The sequence below is a fragment of the Notolabrus celidotus genome, chromosome 15, assembly GCF_009762535.1.
Source record: "Notolabrus celidotus isolate fNotCel1 chromosome 15, fNotCel1.pri, whole genome shotgun sequence".
Taxonomy (NCBI): domain Eukaryota; kingdom Metazoa; phylum Chordata; class Actinopteri; order Labriformes; family Labridae; genus Notolabrus; species Notolabrus celidotus.
The window spans coordinates 11,365,448-11,385,602 of NC_048286.1; the positions used below are offsets into that span (position 1 = coordinate 11,365,448).

Here is a 20,155-nt window from a genome sequence, read left to right on the forward strand (position 1 = left end):
AGCCGTTGGAGTAGAAAAGGTGTAAAAAAAAGAAAAAACAGCACTTGTTTACTGAAGTCTGAGACGTCTTCCATGTTTTTACTCAATTGGCTAAATGCATTTAAAGTGTGAACAGTGTCATCACTCGAGGTTGGCGTGTTTGCCGCAGCCATGGTGGTTTCCTGTTGCCAGAAATGACCGTATTTGCATGAGAGGGTGGCGCTTGAGAAGAATGCTGGGAGAGGGGACTGATCAAAAATAGTCCAAGAATTTCAGTTGCCAAAAAAGCTTGAGCACAGACTTTTGGACAGTCTGTCCGCAGCTTAAATTGCAAAACATGTCATATTAGTTGTCTTATATGTGTGTAATACAACCTCAAAATCCACAAACAATACAACAACAGCTCAGAGTACAGTTCAGTGACAGCTCGCAGCAACAACCTGTCACTTAAATCACTTAAAGCTACTACACCCCTAATTATGCATTACTTTTGGCTCAATCTCATTAAAACTGGTGAAAAAATCCATCCCCCATTATCATCCAAACCAGTTGGGAGGGAGGAAAAAGTTCAGGTTCATGCTGCTCCCGGTGAACAACTCGATTTCAGCTCCTGTCATGACATTTGCTGCTGTATCATCCCCGAGGCAGTTGATTCAAAGCTGCTGTTTTATCTCTACAACTTTCTGAAGTCGTTGAGGGTGACTCATCCATCAGTTAGGGATCTCTCCTGCTTTGTCAGTGTGAATGTCTGCGTGTGTGTTGGAAGACAGTGTTTGATATTTGTTTATGTTTTCGTGTATGACCTTGGGCAGCACTCAAGGCTGATTGAGTTTGAGGAGAAACAGTGATGACAAGCCGACAGACTGAACACAGTGATACCAGCCTGGTGTAGAGCAGTGTGAATCTTGGCAGGTAGAAGCGGCTGTCAATCACGAGTAGAGCCTTGTGCTGGATAAGGATGAGTCACTGTGGCTTGCTAATGCCTTCAACGGGTCTTTTTTAGTAATTGAACAAAATATTTGCAACACTATCTTAAACAAATAATGTTACTGTTGTCTCTTAAAATGTTTACAGCCTCTGCACTTCAAGTCTTTCAGGAGGTGAAACTCACTGAAGTGAAATCACTAAATGAATCAACACTGTCTGCCTTAACCCAGCTGGTTAGTCCCATCACACAGAACCCAATAGGTGTTCAGACAGCACAAACATCTGCCAACTAAAGCATCCAAGCTGACACTTGAAACAGTGATGAGATTTGAAAAACAGAACAGTGTTCCCAGGTCTCCTTTGGCAAAGATTTTGTGAAATTGGCAACCAGTTCTTGGCCTCTGGCTGCCATCAGTGGCAAAACTTTTTAACATCAAATTAGTGCCAGTAAACTGCAAAACTTTCACCCCAAAATGAGTGATTTTTTTCAGAGGGTTCTGTGAGGGTACCACCATAGTGGGAAGTCATAACTTAAAACTGGATGAGGCAGATGGCTGTCTACCAGGGAGTCTGATCCTGCATGAGGTTTCTGCCTGTTTTAAGGAACTTATTCTTTACCACTGCTTCCAAGTTCTTTCTCATTGGTGGAGTGATAATTAGTCTTTTACGTGGAGCATTGTCTAGACTTGCTCTACAGTATATGTGAAGTGCCATGGGATATCATTTGTCACAATTTGGCTATTAAAAAAGATTAATAGATTGATGGATTGAAGAACACAATGGCGGAACTGCTGTCATTTTTTTGCAGCTACAGGACATGTTGACTAATAACGCCACAGATTCAAATTCTGTGAAGTAACAGATACAAAATTACCTTAACAGAAATTTACTTTAGTTACTCTGAAGACTCATTTATGCCTTCTTCATATATAAAATAGATATGTATGTTTCGTACCTTAAGCCTCTAAAATTAGTAAGGGAGGTCGAGCCTTCAGCTATTAGGCACCTCTCCTTTGGAATCATTTACCAGTCTGGGTCCAGGAGGCAGTCACCCTCTATACTTCTAAGAGTAGGCTTCAAGCTTTCCTTTTTGATAAAACTTATGGTTAGGGCTGGCTCAGGCTTGGACCAGCTCTTAGTTACGCTGCTATAGGCTTAGACTGCTGGGGAACTGACACACTGGGAACCTATCTCTCTCCTCTCTCTCTCCTCTGTCTGCCTGTCACTTACTATAATTCTCCCTGTCCCATTAAAGTTACTAACCATGGATCTTTTTGGAGTCCCTAAGCTCCCTTGTCTCGTAGGTTTCTACTAACATATGTGAATGTTGGTCATGCAAGTGCATTTTCATATGGATCTCTCTAAAATCTATCACAAAAGTTGCATTTTTTGAAAATACTGTTGGTACATGCAGGATCAAAATATTACGGAAGGGAAGAGTTTCTCAGGTACATTTGATTTCACAAAGGTTTTGATGGGGATGAATGAACTATCAAATTACCAAGTGGTCCATAAGCAGAAGGCTTCGTTCATATCCGTTGCTAAGTTATCCTTCTCGCAACTTCTAAACATTTTCTATTTATACATTTATATTGTTGAATAGATCAATTAAATTAGGTAACAAATAAACATTTAAAGCTAGGGTTGGTAGTCTCGGTAAACCAGCATGAATTTGAATGTAGCTTTTCCTCATGACTCCGTCTAACCCCTCCCCTCCTCCCTCGGAGCTCCTCCAAAACGACGCCCCCCCCGCTCACATGCACGAGCGCCGCTGATTCTCGACCATATGATCGTGACTGATTCAAAACCGGTCCTCACCAAAACATTATCATAGTGAAAGTTAAAAACACAAACAAACATGGCTGCTGTTAGTACTCACAACTATCATGCTAGCATTATCCAGTTGTACCAGTGAAACGATATCAGGAGAAAAGTTATAACACATAATACTGTAACAGCTCTACTGTTTGTTAAACGTGTTCAGTGTAGATGTTCTTAATTCCTATAGTGTTGATGGTCAGTGAAGGCATCAGGAGAGGTGTAGAGTGTGCGAGTGGGAGAGAGGAGAGGAGAAGTTTTCCATTCATTCAAACATTGATTGTTGTTTTGTTGGTTGGCGTGATCACGGCCGACAGTGACCAGTTATTAAAACTCAACGTGTTCACGAATCGGCTCGTCATCACTACAGCGTCCGGACGGACGCTACAATAATATATATTTCTGTAGGACTTACTGAATGTCATTAATTATTCTGCTTGTTGGTGAGAGCTTTTTAGACTCTGATCCGGACTACAGTCCTGAGCAAAGCACCTCATCAGGTCAGAGGGGACAGGCCCGAGGACGAGCGAGAGGGGCAGTAAATAGAGTCAGGGGAAGTAGAGGCAGGAGACGGGGACTCGGAGGAGTGCACGCCGGGGAAGTGTACGCGAAGAAGGAGGGAAGAACGGCTGGACGGGATTTGATTGGTTTAAAATTTGGGGAGCCAAAAAACGGTGATTAGTTGGTGTTTTCCCAGGTTTACTCTGGCTGTAGATAGCAGTTTTTTTTCACTCTTTTTTAGGAACACATGTATTGATTGCCATCAGGACATAAAGATCATTTTAACCAGTATAACAAAAAGTGTATCTAAATCTGATTACCAACCCTAGCTTTAAGAAGTAGGGATGCACCTTACTGGTATCGGATATCGGCTAGATTGGACTCAAAAAGCTAGATCGGATATCGGTGACAAGGGGCCGATATATAGTGCCGATCCCCATGGCAGATCTATTCATCTCAGTTCTATGCTTTGCTATGTTTACAGCAGCCACGTGAGTCTCCTGCGTCATTAGCGCCGGCCGTCTGTGCATTTTTTGCCCGGGGGGCATGATGGAGGATAACTACAGAGGCTCTGCAGTTTAGATGCATGCTTCTTTTGCTGACAACTCCGCTGGAATCTTGCAACATATGCAGCGGTAATGTTTCTACGGATGACAGTCGCGCTGAAACATGTAACGGAAGCCCAAATTAGAAAGTTTACGTCAGCCGTAGCCCTCTGGTTTAGCACTTGGAACCCAGGTAAAGTTCACCATCATGTAAATAATGTTTCTGACACTGCTCTGCCTGAACCCCAGCCTACCTGAACATGTCAGCTCGTTTACATTATTGTGTCATGATTCTAATTTTAATGTGTTTCCCGCACACAAATGATACCGGGGCGGGGTGCCAAAGTTATATTTCTGACTGCCGAAGTACAATCACAGACCAGTTTAATTTACTTTCTTTCTGTCCTTTTGTTTGTATAAGATCCGTTATCAATGATTGAAACACTCTCTCGTCGCTCTCTGCCCCTGCTGCGTCTGATGACCTGCAGCTCCTGACAGACATGCTCTGCAGGTGGGAGAGAGAGAGGTTCCACCTGTTATTGCATTGATTAAGGAGCAACGTTTCATGTTAAATGTAAACCTTCTCATACCGCGGTTTCTAAAGTTATGTGCAGATGGTTGCTGTCGATGTCCTTCTGCACTATCTTAGTTTTGGATCGTTACGGAACGCTGCGTCATGAACGCGCCTCGTTTACGCGCAGATCTCCTGTTGTGATGACGGAGCATCGAGTGAAATATTACAGAAACGCGAGTATTGTTATATGGACGTCTTAATAAAATGTGCTGCTGATTAATAATATTGTCACAATATCAGACGCGGAGAAGGGAAACAATAAGGGCAAAGCTGGGTAGAGTAATAATGTATTCAATGATTTGAATAGGCCTCCTCTGCCACAGGTACACTGTACTTCTGTGGGAAACTACGTGGACCTATTTTTTATTTTTTCATTTGAAGCAGTTTTTTTTATACAGAATATTTAATTCCTATTATCCACTGCTGAGGTTTACAGTTGAATTGTAATATCTGTTGGTGATGAAGATAAACTCACCAAACTGCTGGTACACATTTGTAATCTCTTGAATAATGATACTGTCAGTTTAAAAATGTTCATTTTATTTTGGTTTACAAAGTCAGAAAAGCCTGAAGTTGCAAAAACATGATTCTATCCTCACATTAAGGAATAGAGATTGTTAAATCAATACCGGGATTGGATCGGCTAGTATCGGTATCGGCAGATACCAAAGCCCAGGTATCGATATCGGTATCGGGACCTAAAAAGTAGGATCGGTGCATCCCTATTAATAAGATTCACTTTTGTTGTGCTACCAACAAGTCTGAAAAACTACCATCATGTTCACCATGTTTTTGTTTTGAATAATATTCTAAACTTCATAGGTGTTGATCCAATTTGAGATACTGTTGTTGCTACTTTTGTTATGTTGCAATAGCTGCCATGAAACTTTAATTGTAAGGTAGCCTAAAAGCTCATCCTTCATGTCTCCTGTTGCATATTTTATAAGACAGTCTTTAAACAATGACTGCAGGGTGTTACAGTGAAAGCTCAGCCTGGAAAAGTTTCCCTCATGGAATCCATTCCTATAAGATTTGGGGGGGAAAAACTGTGAGGTTACCCAAGAGATGATATTTAGAAGACAGACAGAATGAAGCCTGTTTGATGTGTCTATGTCAGAGAAGTGATTCAGGGGAATCAGCTCTCAAGAGTTTGTCAGCGACGCTCTTCCTCTAATCTCACCTTGCACTCTCATCCTCCTTGAAAGAAATCCTCTAATAGGAGGCGTCACTTGTCTCCCAAAAGTTGTGACACTAAAAGTTGCTCTGTAGAGTTTTATGTTACTTCTGTAAAAAAAACAGGTTGCAAGGAACATTGAGTTCTGTGTTTTTGGTTCAGAGGGAGATATTCTTTCCTTAACTGTCTCTTTGGTTTGTGTTGTTATATGTGAGGTCAAGCTATATTTTTAGACTGTGTTCACACTGTAGGCAATTCTGACTTGTTTCTTACCTTTTAAAAAGTGCTATCTTCAATACTTAATGCAAGCAAACACAGTATTTCACTCACAACAGGGAAATAGCATGGCATATGGAGATCTGTCGCCTCCACTGTCAAACAATGGTGCTGTCAAACTAAGTTGCAGAACTCCTCAGAGCGGCTGGCACACATACAGCTCTGCTGGTAGCAGCATGGGTAGCAACCTGGGATATGATGTTTTGCTGTCACATTGGATTTGATGATGTGGTGAAATCTAATTTGAAATCTAATTAGAACTTCCACAGTGTTGAGACGCAGCTGTAGAAAGCAAACTTGAACCACATTCATACCAACCATTGAAAATGTTTGGATTTGATTTGCAAAATTTGTGTTTCATGTAATATGTTGTGTCAAAATCAATGTTGATGGAGTATATTATGCCTAAAACAACAGGGCACACTTCTTCAGATGGAGCAAATGCTGTGCTGAAGGAACGCGAAGCACATGCTCCCTGTATAAATTAGGCCTTAGGCTGGGAGTATGAACAAGATTTTATTGACTGCAAACTGTTTAGATGGTTGGAAGGTCAAACTATACAAAAAGTATAGCTGCAACTAATGATGATCTTCATAATCTAAAAAAGGCTATTTAAAGATCATTTTTACTTCATCATGTACAAAAAAGTTGTGTGTATTATTTGCGATAATTATTTTGTCCATATTAAATGTGTTGCATGAATCCCTTACCAAGCCTCAGCAAATTTCTAGTGACTCTGAAAGTTAGAAGTACTTCATCATCTCTTCATTTCATTATCTTTATTAAAGTCCTGAATAACTTAAAGTTTGGAGATTATTAAGGTTACTGTTCATATTTTTTGCTCTAAAGCCCTCAGAGGTAGTGAACTGAAAAGAAACATATTGTTGTTTTCACAAAATGAAGATTTAAAGGTGGTGTCTGAAAACATTTATTTTACATTCTGCATTCACACAGAATGCTATTCATGTGTATACTGCTTCAAATCACGAGACCCAATATTATTGTGTCCACAGATATCAACATGGCAGGAGAGCCTAAACCATACAGGCCTAAGATGGGCTCCAAGAGGCCTCTCTCATCCCTCTACAGGTCTGTGTGAAACACGTCTTATCTTACTGCGACTGTCAAGTGTTTCTTCTCTGACCTACTTTTCTCTCTGTACTTACTTTTTGTAAAACCTATAAAAACATATATATAAGATATATATTTGGCTGTGTGTGCTCCTGATCCTCACTGGCAGGCCTGTTTTTTGCCAAGGTGCTCTGTTTTCATGGTTACTCATTCTTGCCATTTAAGTTTTCTTGAAGGCAAAAGAACGCGCACAGGAAGGGGCATAGCTGACATTTTAACACAAAACACAACCCAGCTGTTAAACTTGGGTCGGTTTGACATTTTGACAAACACTTCTTTTTGCTTTCGTGCTGAGAATTAGATTAGTTAGTCTATACCTCTCACGTCTAAGTAGGACGTCAGAACCTGGAGCTGGTTAGCGTAGCATAGAGCCAAGAAACAGGAGGGAACAGCCTGGTTCTGTAACAAAATCCAACTGCTAACTCATTTAGAGCTCACTAACTAGCATGTTACATCTTTTTGCTCAACCTGAACTAGAATTGAAGAGTCCAAATGACAGCTAGGGCCCTGCTAGCTAAATTCATTGGTTGATGGCTTCTTTAAAGCAACAGCTTGACATATGTTGGAAAAATGCTTACCACATTTCTGGCTAATGGCTAGAAGATAAGTTAGAGACCACTCTCAAATCTGGATTGTAAAAACGAAGCCACTGCCCAGCTAACTTTGCTGGCCCCGGATAAAATATTTACTTTGTGTAACATATCTGGACAAAAATTAATAGTGAAATATCACAAGCAGTCATTTGTGTTGGAACAAAGCTAAGTAAGGCTAACTTTTGAGTCTTTGTTCTTGTCTAAGCTAAGCTAAGCTAGCCAGTGGACAGAAATAACCCAGTGTCGGAAATTGATTTTTTTTGGGTTATATTTGAAACAGAAATACAATTTCTTCATTAGTACAGCTAGAAGCAATTTTGTTAACACAGCTAAGATATATGGCTGTCTCTTAGCTAGGAATACTCCAGCACAAAAGCTAATATAACCACAACACAGAATATTGTTTTGTTTTTTTAAACTTCAGTATGTGTATGGATTGCAAATACATCATATTAACAAACAAGCTTTTAGAGATTGTGATAGAAAAACTTTTTTTTTGGACAGGCAGGCCAGCTGTTCCACTCTAACATAAGCTAACCAGCTGCTGACTGTGGCCTTACAGTATATTAACCATAAAGTCATTAGAATAATATCCTTATCTGTCCATTTAAATTTAAGTAGCAACAGAATAATTGATCAGTTTATATAATAACACAATAATAATGTTAATAATAATATAATTATTATTATTATTTTATTATTATTATTATTACTATTATTATTATATTATTTATAAAGCACTTTCCAAATCAAGGTTACAAAGTGCTTTGCAAATAAGAAAGAAACTAAAAGACAATAAAAGAGAAATGTGAGGAAGACAATGATTACCTTTCTCCCTGCAGAGAGGTAACAGCAAAAAGATCCACAAAGTGACAGAGATATAAGGAAGATTAAAAGTTTATAACCACCAACAGATAACGGGTAATAAAACAATGTTGGAAGAATAAAATAAACAAAAGATGAAATGTTAAAACAATCAAAAGTGATACAGTGATACTGCCTGTAAAGGAATAAAACATCTGGACTATATGTGGATTTAGATGTGTGGGCTGCCAGCATTGTTTTAATATTTATTGTTGTATCTCTATCATGTATTGTTAAGATTTTGTCCTTAACTAATTAAATGCTACATAAAACTGGAAGGTTGTTTGTTGTTGAAAAAGTCTGTTTTATCTTCACAGTGGCTACGAGTTTGACTACGACTACTATAGGGATGATTTCTACAGCAGGTATGTTATTCCTTTTTTTATAAAACAGCACACCCTGGCTGTAATTTGTCTCTTTTTAAATGTTCTTATTGTGAAAGCCTGCTTTCTCCTGATTTTTTACCCTTTAGTGTTCACCCTCCTTTAACTTCCTTTCTGAGTCAGCTTCTTGGATAAAGATGAGATTTGAGTACAATGGCCCCATTTCCATCAGAGGCAAAGTAACCACATTATCATAGGCATAATGAATGTCGTATCAGGGAGGTTTTTATTCCTCTCAGTTGGGCTTACTAATGATGCTTTTATCCACATAGGTGAGTACAGAATGTCAGATAGCCCCCTGGCTGGTCATTTGCACTGGCGAGGCAGAGAATGTATCTTCCTTCTGACATTTTCATTGGTTTGTTTACTTCCTCTACTTTGCAATATCACTGAGAGTCCAATCCCTCAGCTTTGAGTCATTGCTATTTTGGCAATTTGATGCGTCATAGGGAGCGAAGAACAGGATTTGATTGAATGGCTGCGGTATTGTTCAATATGTACCACTTTGATTCAAACATCTTTTGCGGCTTGTCTTTAAAGTGGTTGTAAGCCCTTTTCTTGCCCTAACAAAACATAAGAGACTGCAAAAGTGAGTACTGAAAGAATAAAACAACTCAATGACCCACAAGGCCAATAATAAATCAGAAAAACGCTCACTCCTTTTAAAAAGTGTGTTTTCTGAACTGTTCTATCATTTGTAACTTTGCTATTGTTGTTAAAGTTGCTGCTTCTTTGTTTTTCCTGTGTTCTCAGACTCTTTGAGTATCATGGTCGTGTTGTGCCTCCGACCCGAGCTGTGATCCCCATTAAACGCTCACGGCTAGTTGTCCCATCCAACGCAGAGCCAAATCCTCTTTTCCGGTCAGGGCCTGTTCTTCCTCCTCCTCATCATCATCTTCCTCCTCAAGAGTTTTGAATGTCGGCTCCTCCATAACAGCCCCTAAACGTATGTTTTCTTCTTATCCTTTCTTTTATTACGTTAGATTACTTTGTCTTGCATTGTTAAAAGGAAAATTAACCACTTCTCATTTTGATCAACTTATCAATTTTTCTGCTTCATCTTGTGCGATTCTTGGTAAAGATCACTTCACCAAAATCTTGGGACTAATTAAATGCAACAGCCTTTTAAGTTTAAGAAACCATAACAAGTGTTTACTTGTTGTTTATATATCTTTGAGTATGACTTAGGTTATTAAACATGGAAGAAAATAGTCAGAATTGAGCACATTTATTTAACACAGCTAAACACGGATCATAGTGTCTCCGGGTTAACAATGTTGAACTGGTTTGTAGAATATGGCTAACACTAGCAGAGCTAGCACCACCAGCTTTTGGTCCTCCATGCATGTTATCAGCCATATGCCTGTGCTGGTTATGCATGGCTTAGATTGAGTTAAGCAGACACAGCCTACACACATCTTCATCTCCATTGTATAACCAAAATACTGTAAGATATATGGTGGAGACCAAAAACAGAGCTTAAAGAAGTTTAATTTCGGATGTGTGTTAATCAGGAGTCCAAATATTTGACTTGTGGTGTTGGTCATTACATTCAGTATGTGAGAATAAAACTTGGCTAATTTTCTCCCTCCTTTTTTAATTTTTAAATTGCTTTATTTATTTATTTATTTATTTATTTATTTATTTATTTGTTGTTTACAATTTGTTATATTCCCCCCAGGGGCCCAGAACATTTTCAATTCCATTTTTTAAGGATTACTTCAAAGTTTTGTGTGTTGACTCACTCGTTGACATAAGATGACTGATCTCATTCTGAAGCACGTCTCTTTAGATATAAGTCTGTTGCTGGTTAGCTTAGCATAGGACTAGGACTAGTTACATGGGCAGCAGCTCGTCGCCTATCCACCAGTAACATCGTAAAGGTTTAACTCTCTGACAGAAAGTGGAAGATTAAAAATATGTGTAACTAATCCTTTAGTTCGGTAAACGCCTTTTTATTTTTATTTTGAGACACAGGAATGATGGTAAAGTCTGTGAAAATAAGTCCAGGTGTTATGGAATTATCCTTACTGACTTTTAGACTCTCTAGCACTGCCTCCTAGTCTCAGTTAATAAAATATAGTCAATAAAATAAAATACCACAGACTTATTCAGTAACTCCTGAGCCTTTTCATTTATTGCACCACAGTCAAATATCTGGCAGGGAACATTTAGACATGTCTGAGAGGTACAGATGCTCTTGCAGTTGAAACTCGGTGCCTGCCTTCTTGTCAAACATCACATTAATGATGCTTTTAAACTTATTTATTTAACCTCACAGTGAAGACAGACCAGCTCCTAACCATCAAAAAGGAGCTGTCACAGATCAAGACCAAGATCGACTCACTGCTGGGAAGGCTGGAGAAGATTGAGAGGCAACATCGCTCTGACGCTGGTAAGAGTTGACAGCAGGGGGAGGAGGATGTGTCTGAATACACTACACACACACACACACACACACACACACACACACACACACACACACCACACACACACACACACACACACACACTGGGAAGAGATAGAGAGGTTTAAAAATAAAACTCACACAGGGCAGCATCATGCAGATAATATCAAAGGTTATAGAGTGTTAAAAAATGAGCTCGATCAGCTCAGACTTTAACTGCAGTTCTTCCTTCGTCTCTCCTTTTTTTCTAGAGATGCAGAGGAAACAAGTGGAGGTGTGTGCACGTCTCCATGGCAACGCAGTGGACCACTCCGGTGAAGAGGAAGCGGAGGGGACAGCCGAAGTAGAGGCGGGGGAGATGACGGATGGTGGCGAAGACGACTTTGAAGACGAAGGCACCAGTGATATGGTGAGCGTGCCAAGTGGGCATTTACAATCTGAAGGAGAGTGAGTGGGCTGACAGAGTGCATTTGTGAGTGTCTTTGAGTCTGATTTGAAGGAATGGCCTTTAATGCATTCATGAGTATAGAGAGTGTTTGTATAGTTGCATTAGCTGTACATTCAGTTGGGAAGTTTTCCCTTTATGGCAGGAAGTTGGATTCCAAGATGGCTGACACTCTCATGTCTAAATAGAAAGCATTCAACTATTCATAATTTTTACTTGACGTCACACACTTATGGAATCGACCCCATGGAGGGCAAAAAAGGCTTCCTACTCTTACGGGCTACAGGGAAAGGACTTTACTCTGCGGCCAACTACGTGTTTAAAAACGTTTTAAAATGCCTTACAGTAGTTGTTCAATAATATGCCTAAGTTGACAAGGAGACCAGCCCGGGTTATGCTTCTTAAGAATCCTATCTGAGAAAGAAAATCCTGAGAGCAGGAGATGAGGATTAATTATATTAGGCCCTCTGCTGTCCAAGGTGAGGTTACAAAACAACGACAGCAATCAAAGTCCACACATGTAAACAACTCCAGCGGTAACTTGTTGACACCGCTAGCAAACCAGCTAACGCTAGATGAATAATAAAGTCAAGTCAAGTAACTGACCCGACTAGATCGAAAATACATTTAGCTGTGTGTACTTTTATACGCTTTACTCCTGGCAGCGGTGTATAGGTAAATATTCTTGTTTAGATACATGTAAAAATCACCAACGTGAAGTTGTGGCAAGGACTTGTCAGGTGACATAAATATGCCTTATTCTGAAGGCAATTAACAAGCCCATGCTTAGGGATGGGTACCTTTCACATTTGAATCGATACGGTACCGATACCTGGTACCTGGGAATCGGTGCCGGTATACTCAACGGTACCAATTTTCAGTACTTCTGTGTTTTTATGTGGTAATAAATGTTAATTTGAAAAAAAGAAAAATCTCAAATTTGTTTAATTTTACATATTTATTTAATTTAACATGAAATGAACAGAAACAGGATTATATAGGTGATTAGATATATTAGCTGACACATGCTCGTGGCGTCTAATTGCTCTTTCTGGAGTTTATCAATGAACACACGTGAACGCCTGCTGATGGGGAAAAAGGCAGTTCTCCGTCTCTTTATAATAACAGGACACACAACTTACTTATTGTGCATTCACGCACGCAGGAACGGTTAGAAACAGGGCAGGTAGTCGGAGAGAGGGGGTCAGTCTCAACCATAGACTGTATAAAATGGTCTCGTCCATAGACTGTATAAAATAAAAATTAATCCTCGTGCAGCTCTGCCTCGCGGTGAGTGAGCGCGCCCGTCAGCTGCAGGCTCCGTTTGGCGTGCTCCCGCGCAGATGCAGAGAGCAGAGAGCAGAGAGCAAAGAGCAAAGAGCAGAGACGTCCACCCGGTCAGTCTCTGACTTTATTACAGGGCGAAAGTATGGAAACTTGCCTACTCTTCCACTCCCTCACAGTCACAGGGATGCGTTCAGGTACCGAAACATGGTACCGTTTGATTTTACCTGAGTTGGTAGTACAGACGGAATTCAGTCGGTACCTATAAAAGTACCGAATTCGGTACCCATCCCTACCCAGCCTGCAGCTCCATAGAGCAGGGGTTCTCAAACTTTTTTGGCTCGTGTACCCTGTTTCAAAAACAATTTCAGCCAAGTACCCCCTTGTATGGCCGAGAACATTTTTCAGGAAATATTATAGGAAAATAACATGAATATGTGTACACATGTGGTTTTACATTGTCATAATAACATAACATAATATTTTTCAGAAATAATTAAAGATTGAGGCAGCTAGTACCTTTGATGGCCCAAGGAGCACACCGATTTATTTCTGTCAAACAAGAAGCATTTCAACCACCTGTCCGTTGTTATCCTCCTGGCTGCGGTTTTATTAGCATGCAAATATACGTGATCGCTCACTGACAACAATTGACGTCAAGAGACAGGGGCCGTCTTGTCCAAACGTTTTTGCAAATAATATATGTTATGAATTAATATGCTCAATTTGGAAATAGTGCCCTATTTGATGTTGCATTGAAATAACAATTAAATTCTGTTGATAGAGTTATTTTTAGTAAGATCTGTTTTAATTTGTTGTGAAGCAACTATTTTTTTTTGTCTAGATTTGTCATGTGCCCCCATTTGAAAATCACTGCCATTGAGCATTAAATGTGCCTGCTTGGCCTTATTGAAATATACTTATTCCATCCCCCAGCATCTAACATAGCTTGCTTTTGTTTGGTTATATGAAAAAACCCAGATTTATTAATTTAGTCATTTTAAGTGATTCAGATTGGAAAAGGACTTAATCTTTCTGGACAGTTGGAAGAACAGGTGTATTTATGTATTTCACTGATGTGTCTTTCTTCTAATTGCAGATAGAGAACCATATATCAGACATTGACAACTGAGAGAAGTGAGTATTAATTCTCTGCGCAAAACAGCATATTTTTTATTTATATTTGAACAAACTGTCGATTATAGAATATAAAGTCTGGCAACATATGCACATTAATGCTTTTCCCCCGGCAGCAGCATAACCTAAAAGGATCTGCTGGTTATTTTTCCACTCTTAAGCGGAGCCAGAAACACTGCTTCTCTTAATAGCCTGTCATTCTCTGCGTCTGCGAGCATAAGGAAACGCAGCCTCTCTGTAGTTATCACTGATGACTGTCTGAACAGCCGTAGAGATAGGACTTTGTCTCATCTGCACTTTCCATCAAATGACATTTAAATTCTATGGTTTTCTTCATGTGAACAAATAGCTGTGAGATTTAATTTGCCTCTTGGCTGACATTTACTCCCCTCTGTCCTCAAGTGCCCGATGAGGGAAATCATTGTCTGCTGCTCTGAATGTGATAGATCATTAATATGATGGCATAATGAACTGCAGGTAATATCAGAAGCATTTTACACGTTAGTCACAGCCTCCACGCTTTTTCTTTTTTTCCCATAAGCAGGAACATATTGCAAATAAAGCACTTTAAAATGAAGCCTCCTTATTTACTAAGACAGAAACCTGGCAATAATCTGAATTGTGACTGCACTTAATCTGTGTCTTTTTCTTCTTTTTGAAGTTTGGGACCTACAGTATGAGAAGTTGGGAGAACAGATACCAGCAATACCTTCTTCATCAAGAGGGTGTATTTGAAATTTAATGAAAGCTACGACGGGCAGTGACTGGCAGCTGAAGAAGAGTTTTTCAGACTATCAGTTTGTTGCTTGTTTGCGTCATTAAACCATGACACTCCTTTATTAAATGCTGGTTATGAATATTCTCCAGACTACTGCAAGACCAACTGAAAAGAGCAATCAGTAACCCCCCTTTAAAGTGATTGCCTCTCTGAAAAATAAAGGACAATGTATTGTGTGCTTAATATAATTATAAAGTGGTCTATATTGTGCATAAAAACAGGTATGTGATCAGTCAGATGAACCATGAACTTTTTGTTGCACCGCAAATGTTTATTTGTTCTGTTTCTGTGATAACTGTGACGAGCCGTGATGCCGGCAGAGAGCTAAATCCGAATGTAAGAGGAACACCTTTTATTTCACACTGGATAATTCTGTGATTTTTTTTGCTTGATTTGGCTGAAATGTACATTATGTTGTTTCATTACATTGCCTCCATACAGTACCGTAAGCATATTATTTGTTAAACATGATAAGATATGCATCTTTGAATTCTGTTTGCAGTCAAGTAAAGAGGACTATTTTTTACTGTCAGCATGTTTAAAATGTGGCTGTTCTGGATCATTTGTATTGATTGCATCAGTTGTGCAGCTATGGATGATATCAGTTTTTGAAATAAACCTGTTCCTCCCCCCCAAAAAATAACAAAACAACAAACCCCACCTGCCTGAGTGTTGTGGCTTTGATTTGCAAACACTGTGTAAAAACAAATGTAAACATTCACTTGCCCTCATACCTTAACCTTAATTAACCTTATATGACATGAGGAGCCCAATCTGCTACCTACGGTCTTAAAATATGAAGCCGATGCAGAAGAGCTGAAAACTGCAGTTCATCGAATGTCCCCTTGAGGCTGGCTGCAGAAACACCGGAAACCACATACACACCCATTCAAAGAAGCTGCTTTTTACAACAAAAATAAGCATTTTTACAGCTTGGTTTAGGTCTGTATAGCATATTTTCTCCCAGGACACACTGTTAGGGGAATTTTTTTTTAAATAACTATTTATTTTTGAAGATATCACACTTAAAATTTTTGTCTAAATAAGGGCATGGCTGACTTGTTTTACAGACGCGCACCATGTAGCTGTTAGCAAAAAGGCTAAAGGCACACCTCTTTACCTCACACTCGCTCGACAGAAGTTCGGTTGAGTTCAGCATTTCCAATATGGCCCCCATCGATACGGAGCCCAACAATAGGCCTCAAAACAAACTGCAGAAACAGATGGGCGATGCAACAGATACAACGTCCATGTATTATACAGTCCATGCACGGTACATTTTCTCAAAGACATGGTCTCAAGTTTTACTTGGCACTATTTCTGTGGTATTACTTTTTTTAACAAATTACTGATTGACTAGAAAATAATCCCAAAATAACATTTTCTCTTAATTGATATGATTCTTTGTGTGCAGGTTAGCAGTCATCCATTTTGTGCCTGCAGCCAGTCCAAAATGCTGCTGCTCACCTCCTGACTGGAAATTAAAAGAGGGTCCACATTACACCTGTTACTCTCTATCCTCTGACTTCCAGTCTGTCACAGGATCAATTTTCTTAATGGTTTGGCACCACCTTACCATTCTGAAGTTCTCCATATTTATACTCCAGCTAGAGTACTGAGGCCAGTCAGCTGCTCCTGGATGTGCCTAGAACTGAAAGCCAGGTGATCCAGGCTATACAGTAGCTGCCCCTTACTTGTTGAACAACCTACCATCTGTAAATAAGATCTGGTCCCACTCTTGAGTATTATGAATCGCCGTTGAAGGCTCATCTGTTCTCTTTGGTCTTCCGATAGAGACTTCACATTAAAGCAAGCTGTTAAAAATCTATATATTTTGAGAGGATCATTTTCCACATTAAGGAGTTGTACTTGTAAAGTTTCAAGAAAGTTTAAGAAAATTCAAGTAACATTTTAATGCAAGACTTTCATTCATAAAGGAGTACTTTTTCAAATAGATAAGTTTGTTTTCTTCAGGATAAATGTTAATATCAAAAAAGTTGAAATATATGTACCACTAATCTTAGGTGAGCAACTAAAAGTTCTTGATTCCAATCTGCAAATAAACCGAGGACTGACATTAAAGTTTAACGTCTGACAAACTTCTTCAGAGCCAACCAGGAGCAGCAGGTGAACATCACGACTCAGAATGACGTTAGATTTACAAACTCTCCTCTCAGGTTTAATGATAGCACTCCTTTACATCAATCCTGCTCTCTAATTGGCTATGAGAGTATTCATCTCTCCTTTTTTTTAACATAGTGCCCTTGAAAACTGCATCCTATGAGAGATAAGTGGTGGTGAAGCAGGTGGCATTTGTAATTCACTCACTTCATTAGCACCAGATCATCATTTGCACAGGTTAAGGAGGGCCGCTGGCTGAGTTGCAGGTATAATTGGTTCTATCATGGCTGGCTAGCAGCCAGTGAGTACAATGATCAGTCATGCAGCCCCTCTAATATGGACAATGTTCAGTGTCTGATGAACTAAATCAATCACCAGGATGTAGCTGCTAGAGGAATTAGGAGTAAAATAGGGGTCAGGATCTTCTCTAATACATCTGTGATTGGACATAGTCGAGAGAGGATGCACAGCTCACAGCATGCATTGATTCATGGGCCTGAAGTCAAAGACTAGAGTAGAGTCGGAAGTTTTTGAATTACTTCCAACGAAGGAAAGCAAACAGGAAAAGAGAGCTACATTTTTAATATTGCAATATGAATGAACTCGCAATGGCAGTATTTGAAGTCATCAGTTTCACTCTGCTACTGTTTCTCTGGCTCTTTGTTCTCTATGATCTGTTTCTCTTTGTCTTTAACAATGCTGCAAATCTAGTTTTAGTTTTCTTTCCATGAATTTTCACACTGATTACTGGATTTGAAGAGTTGCGTATTTTCTAATGTGCATAAGACCTTCAAGCATTTCTTAAAGTATTCAATGTGAAGTATATTTCATTGAAATCAAATTTTAATAGCTGCTGCAAAAGCCTGCATACTTTGGCTTTCAGCAGGACTTTCAGAAACACATATTCTGGGTTTGAGGATGCTCCAAAATTGTCATAAAGTTACGTTATTTAAGTGTGTTTCATCCATTTTGATTAGTCATAAGAACTTGAGTGGACATTCCTTCTGGGTCTTAGATGAAATAGATACCAGGGTTTGCATTTCACTGAAGAGAAATTTTAAAGCTCCTGTGAGAAGTTTTTGGTTGGTTTTGAAACAGACTGAAGTGAATACTAGTACCTCATTATGAGCTACAAAAGCAAACCAGATCATATTCAACAATTCATATTTTTCTCTTTTGTTATGTTTGTGCCTGAAACTGCTGTGGCAGATTAGGTCAGATGAAGTGGTTAACTAACGCTACCAAAACAGCCTTTGTTTATTTTCCACAGCAAAACTTTGACTGGTAAAGATTGCAACTTTGAATTTAAAAACATCACTTAAATGTAAAGGACAAAATAGTTAAAGAGAAAGAAGATACTAGTCACTCCACAGGGGGCGCAAAAATCAACACTAATTTAAAGTTCCGCACAGGAGCATTAGGAAAAACATCCAGAGACATTTAATTGAAGTAGTATTCATAATCAACACACCATTTGAAAACACACCTAAACATGTGTTACTGGCATAAATCATAGTGTTTATAATGCAGCATGTTTCTTCTGAGAGAAGCAGCTGGTACTTAAGAATGAATCAAGCATGAAGATGTGAGAAACTGGAAGGAAGCCAATAAATATGTATTTTTCTCAGATTCAAGGAAAGTAAACATACAAAGAAACAACAACAATGTCAACACAGGGAGTGATGGATTTAGACACACATAGTGATTAAGTCTGAGTTATGTCGCTGGTGAGATAAACAATCTGCAATGATTATAAAAGATTTTGAACATGATAAACATTATACATTTAGAAAAGCAATGCTTGTGTATTTGTTGTCCTGAAAGCAGTCTATGCTTATTATAGAAGAGGGGATTCTTACAAAAGAGAGGTTCTATGATGAAACTATAGAGATGCATCATCCTTGCTTTTAGGGGGCTTGTCACACAGAGTAAACAAAAAACAAGATATCTCAGTGTCTGATGCTTCCATTTAGAACATTCTCTTGAATCTGTTTCCTGCAGCTTAATGACAGCAAAGTGCAATACTAAATTCTTGGGCTAACTCTTTAATAAAAGTAAGAACCAAGCTAATGGCTAATGGTTTCTGACATCAAGTCATCTTTTCATATTTTATTCATTGGTGGATTCTGCTTGACCCCCCTCTGATGGGTGGCAGTCCCTTATACAGTCAAACAGATTTCCTTATTTTTTTTGCTCCCATACTTTAATTGCCCTTACTGTTTCTCCTGCTTTAGTGATTGATTTTATGCATTTTATTGTCATATTATTTCCCTTACACCACTTAAAGCTAGGGTTGGTAGCCACGGAAGACTAGCATGAATTTGAATGTAGCATTTTCTCAGGACTCCGTCTAACCCCTACCCCCCCTTCCCCTCGGAGCTCCTCCAAAACGACAACCCCACTCACATGCACGAGCGCCACTGATTCGTTACCATATGATCGTGACTGATTCAAACTCAGGTCCTCAGCACATCATTTGTGTTTTGCACTACGTCAACTCATGTCTCACTCAGCGGTAAGAAAACAGGAGGCAGGCAGAGCGGCAGGACAGGATTTGATTGGTTTGATATTTTGGCTCCTGATGGCAGGGATTGGTTGGTGTTTTCCCAGGTTTACTCCGGCTGTAGATAGCGGCTTTTTCACTCTTTTTAAGAACACGTTATGTATTGATTACCATTGGGACATAAAGATCATTTTAACCAGTATAACAAAAAATTTATCTAAATCTGACTACTAACCCCAGCTTTAATTTATAAATTGCATGTTTTAGTCTTGTTTTTTCTCACTGCTACACCCTATCCTTCTGTATTTGGTTATTTTTTAATTGCCGAACTTTATTTTTATAAACTCTATTGTTGTCTGTACCACTCCCTCAATGTGTTTTAAATAGAATAAATGAATGGTAACTTCTGTGTTGCCACGGGAACAAGCTCCGCCCTACAGCGTAGCGTCACAAGATCCTATGGAGCTCTGGGTGCACTGGTTGACGGCAGTATCCTCACTCTGACATCTCTCCCTAAGCATGTTCACTGCATGTGTGTGCATTTGTATGTATATACCAAAAAGAAAACTGTATGTGTAGCATGTCCAAAATAGCATGAGTGAAAAAATTGAATTTCCCCCCTGGAGATCAATAAAGTACCTTTCTTTCTTCTACAGCAGCAGTCAATCAAAGCAAATCCAAATGTAAAGCCCCATTTTTTAACCTGTAATAACTA

The 20,155-nt window shown here is 39.2% G+C and overlaps 1 protein-coding gene across 1 annotated transcript in view; it reads left to right on the top strand.

Moving 5' to 3' along the window:
* The window catches only part of LOC117827097 (RNA-binding Raly-like protein), an 84,661-nt gene extending 69,185 nt beyond the window's left edge, over window positions 1–15,476 (top strand). Inside the window, 8 exon segments of the mRNA XM_034703568.1 lie at window positions 6,808–6,883; window positions 8,700–8,747; window positions 9,519–9,598; window positions 9,601–9,711; window positions 11,047–11,160; window positions 11,424–11,581; window positions 14,001–14,038; window positions 14,700–15,476. Of these exon segments, the coding sequence (XP_034559459.1) occupies window positions 6,808–6,883; window positions 8,700–8,747; window positions 9,519–9,598; window positions 9,601–9,711; window positions 11,047–11,160; window positions 11,424–11,581; window positions 14,001–14,033 (620 nt within the window). The 3' untranslated portion in view covers window positions 14,034–14,038; window positions 14,700–15,476.
* The last annotated feature ends 4,679 nt before the right edge of the window (window positions 15,477–20,155 follow it).